Consider the following 12,290-nt stretch of genomic DNA (forward strand, 5'->3'; position numbering starts at 1 on the left):
ATTATGAAAAATGGAACTTAGCAACAAATACATACGGTTATATATATGAATGACGTGCATTCGGTCGCGCGCATCTCTCGCTGTGTCTCTCTATCGGTCGCTCACGAATAAGCATGACGGCATAACGCACACATAATTTTGCATGCATGCAAAATCCAGGAAAAATACCTGCGAAATCCAATAATTAAACTGCCGTGTCCGTGTATTCACGCATAACTCACACAATATAAAATAAAGAATATACGACAGCCTGTATCATGTATAAGCTGTGTAACGCGACTCTTTTCATTAGCCGATCTATTTTCTCTGTAATAACATAACATACGCGAACTATATACAGAGTATCTAGAAAAGAAAGAAATATGATACAATAATGGAAAATTATTCAATTTTATCATTCGTTGTGAAATAACTTGCTTTATAGATAATTTTTTAAAATTATTTTTTTCGATATTATATTTTTTTACACGTATTCAAATTTCTATAACAAATTAATTACATTACGTACGCGTTTATTGAAATATATTATTATATATATTATTTATTATATTTTATTAATTTATTATATATATTTTATATTCGCGCTTATTGTTATGTAAAACGAATGAGTTAAAAAACGTTTCATATAGAGAAATGAAATTTCGCACACTTATGCACGCGAGTGCATAAAACGCGCTTCTTCAAGTTGAACGATCAAAATGTTTCACGAAATAAATATTTCGACTATATTTGATCATATCGGTGAACGCGAATTTCGTGTCGGTACAATATTGCGAGAGAGCTGTCCTCGATTCGGGAGTTATGGATCGATTTTTGCAGAAATACAGTTGTTGTTTTTCAAACAAGCTTCAAATATCGAGCCGTTCGCACTGGCGAGAAAGTATAACATAATCTTTTTTTTTTTATAATTGTCTATACTATACGTCGGTTCATAATATTTCGATTAATCTCGAACCTTTTGCCATTCGATCGCGAAACGGCATACTGGATACTCGTGATTGGCAGCAATCTGTGCAAGTTTATTTTTCGAGATATATATACTGCAGTTTGTTGGACAATACAGTTTAAATTGCCGCAAAAAGCGATGCATTTTCCGCGAGTCTTTGCCGCGTGATTACACGAATATGCACATCGTTATTAAAATGTTTCGAAGGGAACGAGATAAACATTTTGTAGGATCGTTTCGAGATATATTTATTTCTTCTTATTTACTCGTCAAAATTTTCCTCGCACTTCGATTCTTTGAAAATTGATTCTATATTCTTCGAAAAAAAAATAGCACCTGGAGAACATATGTGTGATGCGTTTCTCGCTGCAAAAGTGCACTCTTTCGCGTTTTATTCTTTGAAAATCCAACCTGGTGAAAACATTCGCGCGTTGAGAATGAAATTAGCGGCCAAGAAGGAAAATCTAGGTGCTTTCACGGAGCTTAATCATCCGTCAATTTCAATATTACTGCCCTGCCGCGATAATTCGCAAACAAAGCGGACGAGAAGCGCCAGTGGAGGAGGTTTAAAATATGTCCGTCTCTTTATAAAGAACGGAAATGCTCGGTGTACTCGCGACTGCGAGACTCTGCGCGAAGAAATGGCTCTTTCCAGCGGCGTAAAAACCTTAGCCAGCCAGCCAATCCTGCTTTGAAGAACAACTGCAACGACTGCTGCGAAAAAGCAAGTACAGCTGCAGTGCGGGAGCCCTTCCCTACCGCGACTATGTCGTGGTTCTTTTTTTGTCGCTTTTCCTCGTCTCGCGGAGAGAGACTTCCCTAGCCAAGTTCGATTACTTTGCTCCACGAAAATTGTACCTTTTGGTAGTTCATTAAGATCGTAAGTAAAAAAAAAACTGCACTCGCAAATAAAGTAGGTAATTACTTCAGTTGATTTAATTTCGATAATAAATTCCTGTGTAGAATTTTTTATCAGCAAACTATGTATGTAGTTTTTTTCGCGCTTATTTCACGCGGAATATATAAATTATATATGTATATAAAAAAACCTATTAAAGAGAGAATGCAAATTTTTATCTTTCATGCACTACTGGTATAACACGTATATCCAGTGACAACGTAACGCGTTTAACGCGGGTTCGTTCCTGTAGTAGGTCGCGTCATAGAATAAGTAATTTGAGACACACAATGGTTCTGTGCGCGTGAGTGTATTCTTATTGCTCGGGGGATGAATTTGAGCGAGGGATGAGCGCTGGCAAGATGGTTGTTGACACAGCCAACGAAACGAGACGAGGGATGCATTATCAAGCGCCGAAATACGCGCTCGCGAAATACCCCTTCCGCGACTCTCTCTCTCTCTCTCGTTCGAGCACGCACAAAATGGGCTCTTACCCTTGGCGAAGTGCAAAGCGGATGCGTATTGACTCGCGACGTTTCTGTAGACCAGATTTCGCATGGAGCGCCATACGTTCGCGTGAGTATATGCGCAGCGCATATTGCGCTATAGAATTGAGCACCGTGTGTGTCGGGAAACTGGTTTCCCGTCTCGCGCCATTAAGATGTATACAATAGTCGTCGTGGATTCTTAAGAGCATTTAGATGAATTCTAGGAAATTGCGATCAGTTGTAGCGATTGTTAAACGTGAAAAAAATTTCTTCACCTTTAATTGTCATATTTGGATTCTCTGGAGTTTTTTCGTATGGTAATGTATTTATTTGTCAACGTGTTACTACTCGAGTATAATTGAATGTGATATGTTACTATCTTCTATTCAATCTCATTAAATTGTCTGAATTGTTTGATTTTTTAAAAACAAATCCTGAATATTATTACAATTGATTTTTGCGCAACAAGAAACGAAAATGCATGATTCACGTTCGAAAACGGTCGCGGATTCTTCGGTAAAGCAAAAAATGATTTATATATGCATGCGAGATTAACACGGCGTAAAGAGAGTTTCGTGCGCTTGTTACGCAAGCTGAGCTGCGTTTAAGCGGGTTTTATTAAAAATATCCGGGCTAAAGATCGTAAAAGGGCAGGAGATTTCTCCTTTTTTCTCCTTTCCTTTCTCCGGTTGCTCTTTCACTTTTGCCCGGAAACGCGCTAATGTAATCCGGACCGACGATGATGGTAAAGGAAAAAGAGAAACACTCGATCTGACTTTAAAATCAACGCGAAGACAAACTGACATCTGTCACAAAAGTATAAAAGATAGAATTATTCATTTTATACGCTTATTTTGCAATATTGATTATTTTCACGCGTGTCAATTAATAATTTAAAAATAGTCATTTTATTATTTTAAAATTTAGGTTTTTCAATTCTGCAGTTTGAAGAAAGAATTTTAATATTCTGCAAATTAATTATTACAATAATCTAAAATACTTTAAATTTTCGATCTCGACGAAAGAAAAAAGATACTTTGATTACATTCTAGCCGATGAATGACATTTTAATCAGCTTCGTTTAAAAGCCTGTAAATTTTATTTTTTTAAATTTTTATACGCTTTACTCAGTTGTCTTTGAGAATTATATCCGATGTTCACTTTTTTTCTTAAGTCAAATTGCTATTACGAGACGTCTTGATATCAAAAGTGAAGTCGTCAAAGAACCATACCATTCTCTTCTCTTTCTTTCTCGACTCTTCTAGTTTTAATTTGTCGCGCAACAGCCTTGCTCGGGAACTCGAGCAGTTTTTTCTGGCACGTGGCTGCGCCGCGAAAGAAATGGACACGCGAAAGAAACCTTAAAATGGGTGCTATGCCGCGCGTGTACTGCATATGAAAGAAAATCGTCGTTTCCCCCAAATGCTCGTTTAACGAGTTTTCTCGGTCTATTCTTCCCGTACAACAACGTCTCATTGTTATGCGCGTAATTATGCGTTATATGCATAAGTTTTTTTTTACATCGTGTGTAATGACGTAACAATTAAGTAACGTCACGTATGAAAATCAAATAAAACTAAGGCACATATTTTTAAACAAATTGTCAAATGGATGGACTCGTGGAGAATCTTGTCAACGCGCTGTCCACAGGGACATGGTCTATGGAAATCTAACATTGTTCAACAATCGTGCACTTACTTGTAAGGAAGAAGCACCGCTGTGAAGTTGATGGCAATGGAGATTCGCGGGCCAGAAGTGATCAGGTACCGACAACGGATGTTTGGCGGATACAGTCCCGGATATCCGGGACTAGCTAGAACGCATCCGTCATGGCAATCCGTGTCTTCGTACACAGAGTCGCATTCTGCAAACAAGAAAACGGAGAATATGTTAGTGAATTCAGAATTCCTGTTCAGGATCTGTCACTTAATTTTTGCATGTACAAATATAAGATTCTATCCTTCTCCTTTATATTCTTCAAATTAATTTCGTTGTCAAATTAGCTCTTTAATAATACACAAAAAGTATATCAAAAAATTTTAATATTATTCTTTTTTCAATTACAGTATTAATTCGTTGATAGAGAAATGTCAACGAATAAATGCATACTTTAATAATAATAATTTTTAATTTTAATTATGAAAGTACTTTAATATGAACTCAAATATTAATATATTCTTAGTTAATGAAACTTTTGCTATAAGTTCATTAAGACGGGTAATCGACGGTTGATAGTACGTCGAACGACTGCCAGTTAAAGCTACGGTCCATCTCAATTTCCGGCTGCTCGACAGACGAGCTCGAACGATTTGTAAAAGACTGAAAATAATTAATACGTCTGGCGGCTTCATGAAAAATTTAAAAAGTATAAAGTGGATAGACGCGTCAACGGCAACACGTTGACTAAATAGAAAACGGGCTGACGAGATGTCTAGCATTCCAGCTCGTATGATTTGCAATTAATATTTTCGAGAGTCCGGCCCGAAATACTGCCAACTATGCCGAAATGTGTTATAGATTATTCGGTATACGACCTGGATTACCAATTTAGTCACGGGCCACGAATCCCCAGCATGCGAACAGTTTGCATTTCCACTTCGACGATAATTTCTCTTTCTATGCGATATATATATCGATATAATATATATATATATATATATATATATATATATATATATACAAATATATTAATTATATTACTATTTATGTAAATATATAGAGAATATGTGTTAAGATATTTGTAAAAGAAATTAATTGATTGTTTATAACATCAATTTTTTTACGAATTTTATATATATCAAGCATCTCTCTCATACGTAAACTCTCATAGATAAATTCATTATGGCAATAAATAAAATGTGTCTCTGTTAACTATTGATAGCTTCATTTTTTTGTAACGATTTATATGATTTATCGCAAATCGGGATATCCGTTGTTAAACCAATATCCGCATTGTGCGAAAATATTGAAGTTCAAAGCTGTTTTCGAATAGGCAAATCAATGCGTCCGCGACGATTATTGTAATGTCCAAATGGTGATTGACAATCCGTTACGCAATTCAATTATACCACTTTCATAACGTATGCAAACACGTGATTTCCATAAACGCATAATGAACTCGTATTTATTACTGCCAACTGCACGCAAATATGAAAAAGGCATTAATATCACTTTAACGTCACATAGCGACACATGAGGTTTGTTCAATAGACATTTTTATCCCACCACAAAGATTTTTGACATGTCATCGCGCGAATTCTGTTTCAGCAAATGGTGTTTTTTTCTGCGCACGTGTTATGGTAGATCCGTTATCATTTTTTTTACAAGAAAAAACGCATTTGACTGTGTACCGCCCTCTTGGCGCTGTTTGCTTAGCATTATAGTTCCGGCGTATGCAATCATCATAATGGCTGGGCCCATTAAGTATGAAACGCGTTTTGAACCACCTTCGGGCACACAGTTTTCAATTAATAAAATGCGCTTTGCATCTCCCATCCCCTCTTATGCAAACTCTCCCTCCAACGTGGCACAAACATTTTTATCATAAACACAAACCCCTTTTTTCGTGTTCTACCTTGTGAAGCGCGTAACTTCCTTCGTTCTTCATCATTACTCTGTGTCCTCCTAAAGTTGTTCCACGAGGATCTTTTTCTATAGTATTGATTGAAATTCTTGTACCTGATTAGACTAGCCATTAACCAAAAAAAGGCACAACGATGCCATGTCGTTAACTATTTAACAAGTGCAACGAAGCTAGTACTAATTTCTTAGATACAGCTCGATCAAGTTGGATGATAATTGGACTGTACAGTTAACGGAAACGTCAATTGTTTGGCTTTAAAAAAACTCCCGAGTTCGTTAATTGTACGTGTAATTGAAAGAGTATTGAGTTTTATTATCCACGCATTAGTTTGCTCGAAAAGTTGCCTCGTTAGTACGGACGAGGTTCAAACGAGCACGTCGATAGCTGCGTTAATGACATCAAAAGAAAAGTTTTATGACACTGATACAGAATATAAAAATATAACTAGGACAATATAAATATTTCTCATCGACTCTTTTTGCCATTCTCTTCTATAATAGCGAATATATATATCTAGCAATATTAACAAAATATTTTACGTGATTTGACAAAATGACGAATTTTAATGAAAAATCAATTTCTCAAAAGATATTCTCTCTGTTACAAGACTCTCTTTGTAACAAGACTGTCTGGAGCGCTTCAAGCAAGTGAGAGCATGAAGAAACATTATTCTCTTTATGCGATTAAGCGTGTTACTTTAAACGTCGTCAGTCTATTTTTTATAAAACGGCCGTAATTATCGCGATGGCCGAGAAATTCACCTCCCGCGTTTAAGATCGTAAGGGTGAATCGCCGCTTTAATGCGGCGACAGAAGAGAGGAGGGAAAGTAAAGGCTCTATGTAAATGTTCGCACAAGACGCGTGAAGACTTTCTTTCGCGGCGCGTCGTAATAAACCCGAGGTAGAAACGAAAAAAAGAAAAAGAAAAAAAAGGATGCTTTTATTCCTTCCACGGAGTTCTCGCGATTCGACAAAATTTTTCCACGGGGAACGGAAGGGGGCAGGCAGGCTCCCTTCTGTTTTATTTTCGCTCTATTCACTCTCGCTGGAGAAACACGATGAGGCGGAAAAGCCGCGAAAATTGCAATAGGCGTTTGTACATTTTTACATAGAAGACGGAGAAAGAGAAAGAGAAAAATAAGCAACATGGCGAACTTGCAATAAACGCAATTAACTTTTCGACGAATGTCGGTTTCTGAATAAGGGCGCGAGCTCTTTCTTTTTTTCACGTGAAATTTAAATTAAAACTCTTTTCTCACGACACAAATTTTATCTCTCAAGTTTCCGTTTAAAATTTAATTGGACAGAAATTAACGTTTTCACATTCTGACAAATATTAACTTAATTAACTACGGCTATAATTTCGTACGAGCAATTTTTTACGAAAATTCACGGGCGATCGTTGCCCGTTTGACGATACGTTTTGGCTTTTAAACCGACAGTAATATAGGAAATCGTGGGAAAACGCAGTGAAATGGCGCGTGAATATCCCGCGGTGATACTCCACTCGTATTTCAACGGGAATGTTTGTCGACACGTTTTACTTCCCCGGATGGATATTTGCGAATTGGAAAATTAGACGGTGCTTGTGTATCTGTATGTTATATGTTACTGAAATAACATGTACAGGAGCATATATCGCTAACGTCCAATTATAAGTTCATGAAAAACATATTTGAACTTATTAAAATGTATTTTAAACAAATGGCTATTTGAAATGATATACCTATCCCTCTCAGCTTCTCTGTCTATCTCTTTCTGTCTATTAATTTTTGTTATAATTTATTAGAACTGTCGATAATTATATTTGTAATTAATAATGCTCTTAATATATTGTACGTAAATATAGTCAAGATTTATCGGAATGTCAATAGAATCGCACCGTAATCACGCCGAGATCTGCGCTGCGAATTTCAGTGGAATAATCCATCTTAAATGCGCCAGAGCTGAGAGCATTTCTGTAAGTGCAGTTTACGTGATCGTGCGATTGTACACATAGAAAGGAGAGAAACAGAGTGACCAAGTGGTAGCACAAGCTTGTAAATTGTTCTTACCGGTCTCAACCGACCGCTTTGTCAATCGAGCAACATCTACTTTATCTTTCAATCCGTACCATTTCTTATCCGGACTGCTCTATCTTTATATTGATCTGACTCTTTCTGCGCGTCTTAAATACTCTTTGTACTCTAATAACGGCAGATAAATAATTATATGCGGAAATATTTTAAAATATTTCATTACAAACATGTATATAAATAAATTTAATTTAAAGACGCAGAATTAAACATTTTTATACATAGATGTAGCTCATTCTTTTATAACATTACGTATAAAGGACACATCAGCACATTATTCGAAAAATAATATTATTTTTAGATAGCAGAAAATTCCTTCTATACAATATCTCTCTCTTTCTCTCTCTCTCTTCTTATATAAATCACTTCGGAACGTCGGCCAGTTTCTTCCGAGCTCGAGATAAATTCGAGAGCGGTGGAGCCAACTTCCGGCGAGCGCGGGTTGCGTAAATGCACGTGTGGGAAAAGCGAGAGAAGGAGAGAGAGAGAGAGAGAGAGAGTTGGAGCTAGGTCGAACGGTAAGACTGCGGATCGTCTTTCCATCCACGATTGATCTGTTTGTCAATCGGGAGGCGCCTTCATTCTCTCTTTTTCCTATATAAACGGGTTGCCTTTCATCCCTCTCTCTCTTTCTCTCTCATTGTGTCCTTGCCCTCCGTTTGTGCCTTTCGCACGTTCTCCAATACGGAGGGTCGGGCACCGTGTGCCAACGTCAAAAAAAGACCTCTCTCATCCGGATGGCGGAGTGGCAGTCACGTTTCCCGGTCGTACGTACTGCGCATATGGATCGCCGAGGCCTTCTCTTCGAGGATAATCGAGAATCGTTGTCGTCTCGTTACAATCTCACCGCGCAGAGGAAAGCTTTCAAAGGGGGTCTTTTGCTTTTACCGAGCTGCGCGAAGATCCGTCTTCGCGTCTCTCGCGTTTTCTCGTCGCGCTCTTTTAACACGGGATCTTTTCAGCTGCTTTTGCTTCAAAAAAGAAATTGCCGATTGCTACTGTGTTACGCGTTCTCTGAGATCTACGAGACACGTGATCGTTTTACGATCGTTCAACGGTACATTTAAGAATTTTAAAATGCGGATGTTCATTGTAATATATATCTCCGTAAAATCAGTTATACAATAATCGAATCTGGAGAAATTGAGAGAGATTTGTATTAATAAATATATTAAAACTATAAAAAAATATATATGCTCTGAAAATAAAGTTCTCTGTTTTCTTTTTCTTTATAAAAAATAAATACTATCCGATTAAGCGCTATAATGCTCATGTGTAATATATGAATGTTATATAAAATAAAGCTGAGATGTAAGATAAAATATTGTTCTGTAGCTTTTTAATAAGAAATAAAATAATAAATGTGCATATTTTTTATTTTTCGCAATTTCGACGTTGGTTGTTCGAATGCGGCATATGTTTCCCCAGGGTGACACGGCAGGTCAAAGAACTCTGCTATGTCATTATACAATATTACTAGATACGAAAGTTCAAGATACATACATATATACGAAACTTTTCTCATAAAAGCGTCGCGCAATTTTTTTAAAAGGGCTTTTCAATTTTCTTACTATCTCTCTAACTTGCACAGCAAAGCCATGAAAGTAAGATGCAAGATCACTGTGCGATCAAATAGTATCCAATAATCGATCGTAAATAATATAGATCTCTAGAAATGGGATTTATATAAAATGCATGCAAAACTTATATTATAAAATCAAAATGTGAAAAATAAATTTAATTTTAATTTCACAGCGACTGCCTACCTTGTCTGATATTTTTCGCTGTGAAAAGCGTCGAGAGTAGCATCGCAATATTTTATCTTGATCATTTTAAGATAACTCTAATTGAATTTTACGACGATCCAGACTGGATCTTTGCACAGAAGCATCGGTCACAGTGGAGATTAGAAGCGCGTTTAAAGATAGGGATCGCGTAGTCGTCCCGGGAAGGGATCGATACTCGTGATTTAGTTAGCTTTCGATCACGACGGTTAAATAGTTTCGGAGCCGAACGGGTGCCTCCTTCGCTTAAAGCACCGACCGCACTTAAGCTCGTATAATTTTCACTTCCAACTAAAGAGAAATTACCCTTCCGCGCTTTCCCAAGTAAATTTGCGCATTCCTTGACCACTTCTCTTTTTCCTATAGTTTGTTAGTTCACATCCGCTCGGTTCCATAATTATTATCGCGAGCGAAAGTACGCGAAAACCACACCACATTTTCACAATTTACCTGGATTTCTCCCTACATTTTTCCCGAAAGAAGAATACGCTCTGTAACTTGGTAGACGTTTTATAAACGTTTCTCCGTTCGCATTTTTCATCGTGACTCTTTGATTTTTTCGCTATGAATTTTATAGGCGATACGGGCTAGAAAGGTCCGGCGAACGTTCGTTAACGGACGCTTTAATCGAGAAGGGCAACCAAGTTAGCGTATAGTAACTCGATTCTACATGCAAAACGCACATCGATAATTTGCGAATATACTACAAAGTTTACGCTTCAGCAAGTTAGTTAAATAGTTTGTTTTCGTTCCGACGCGGCTTTTCGAAAGAACCGAGTAAAATTGCTCTATTAATTCATTCATGGAAATAGTCGTGCTTTTTGATTCGCAAAAATATTCGCGAAAAAACGTTTTATTTGCTGAAAATCTAAACGAAAAACCGTGACTCCTCGTATTTCCTCGTGAAAAAGGAGTGAAAAGCGAGTGAAAAAGTTACATAATTATGTCTGCACATCGGAAAAGTTTACCTTGTAAAGCTTTTCACGTGGATGATAAGAAAAATTGCATCTACATAAATCGCCCGCGGTATTGAACATTCTGCGTGATAAGACATATCGCGGAGAGGTGCAATTTACAAGAAGATGAAGTTATCATCATAGGGGAGACGAGATAGTAAACTAGGTTGTTGGCATGTAGTTGCAATAGTCTATGGTAGAAGCCATCCGAAACAGGATGCGTTAGTGCGCGATCAAGTTTACGCAGCTCATAATCTCACTTGTCCAACAGATTACTACATTCATCAAAATAGGATATCAAGTTATAATAGAAATGCAGAACGTTAAAGAGGTCAGACAAATATTAACTTTTGCTCTTTCAGCGGAGTAAATTTCTTAGATTTTAACATTATCAGCTTTTTAATTGATATAATCATTATTAGATAGAAAATTAATTACGAATATATCGCTAAGAAAAAAAGTAGGAAAATGTTTTTTTTTTCCCCCGAATTTATCTCTTCGAGTTTATAGAAAATCTATGAGAATATAAGTGAGAAATATATCGCAGTGCATTAGAGAGCTGTGCGTTAAAACGCAGCATAATTTAATTTTTCATTGCGAGAAAAGAGAGCAAAACATCTTACCCGTGTTGTTAACCGGATGTCCGCCCTTCACCGGCCAGCCGACGGACGTGCTCGCTTTGGACGAGAAGCTGAAGTAGGCCAGGAACTGGGACCGCGTGGTGTTCTCGTTTATTCTGAAACACACGAGTTTCCGTATATAAGTGTATGCTGCAGCTACGCGCAGCGGGTTTTATGCGTATCACGGCAATAAAAGAAAACATTAGCGTGATAAATTATTACAGGTCACCTACGTCGGAGCTATATGTATATACGCGCCTTCCGCTTCGCCACCGCCTACTATACCTATATGCTGTGGTCACGGTATTTATGACGAGATCTTGGCTCGCGGCAGGCAAATTTACGGATTCTTTCCAAGTGATATACAGCAAATAACCGCGGGACCGATGTAGTCGCGCGATTTATTGCGGCCTGTTTTTGTCATCATTTCGCATGCGGCTCGTAAATCACTGGGTGCGCGCCTTTATTGACGGGCCGCACTTGCGCTCGGCCGGACATTGCGCCATTTTTACGCCGATATGATCCGTCAATAAAGAGGCCTTTCAAACGAGCTTCAAGAAATTCGGCAGATACATAATTTACGATGAGTAACGATGGTATAATCATTTGTCAGTTATTCTATAAATCAATAATCGCGCATCTATTTATACCTAATACCGTAATATGCAAATGCCAGATTTAATAACATAATATTACATCGCTAACGCATAACATAATATTAAGTTTTTTCCAGTTACTATTGTATATCAGCTATGTGTGTGTTTGTTATCGTGTTCTAAATTTTTCAAATAATTTGTTTACGAAAAGAAAATCATATTGATTTTCCGCACGTTGTCATTAATTTTGTGATTGCGCAGAGAAAATTAAATCGGTCTCTGAGATAATGCAAAATCTTACTGAGATGTCTACGTGTTGAACGAGAGTGCATTTGAAATGCGTG

General features: G+C 37.3%; 1 protein-coding gene across 9 annotated transcripts in view; it reads right to left on the reverse strand.

Moving 5' to 3' along the window:
- The window catches only part of LOC145937976 (uncharacterized), a 215,482-nt gene that overhangs the window by 58,205 nt on the left and 144,987 nt on the right, over positions 1-12,290 (reverse strand). For all 9 annotated transcript variants that reach the window (XM_083041327.1, XM_083041324.1, XM_083041322.1 and 6 more), the window contains 2 exons: positions 11,354-11,466; positions 4,031-4,196 (listed from right to left, as the gene is read on the reverse strand). In XM_083041327.1, coding sequence (XP_082897453.1) covers positions 4,031-4,196; positions 11,354-11,466 — 279 coding nt within the window. The remainder of the gene's footprint in view (positions 1-4,030; positions 4,197-11,353; positions 11,467-12,290) is intronic.

Source organism: Prenolepis imparis, unplaced genomic scaffold, assembly GCF_030444845.1.
Source record: "Prenolepis imparis isolate NDT839.2.m4 unplaced genomic scaffold, iyPreImpa1.0 SCAF_6, whole genome shotgun sequence".
NCBI classification, from domain to species: domain Eukaryota; kingdom Metazoa; phylum Arthropoda; class Insecta; order Hymenoptera; family Formicidae; genus Prenolepis; species Prenolepis imparis.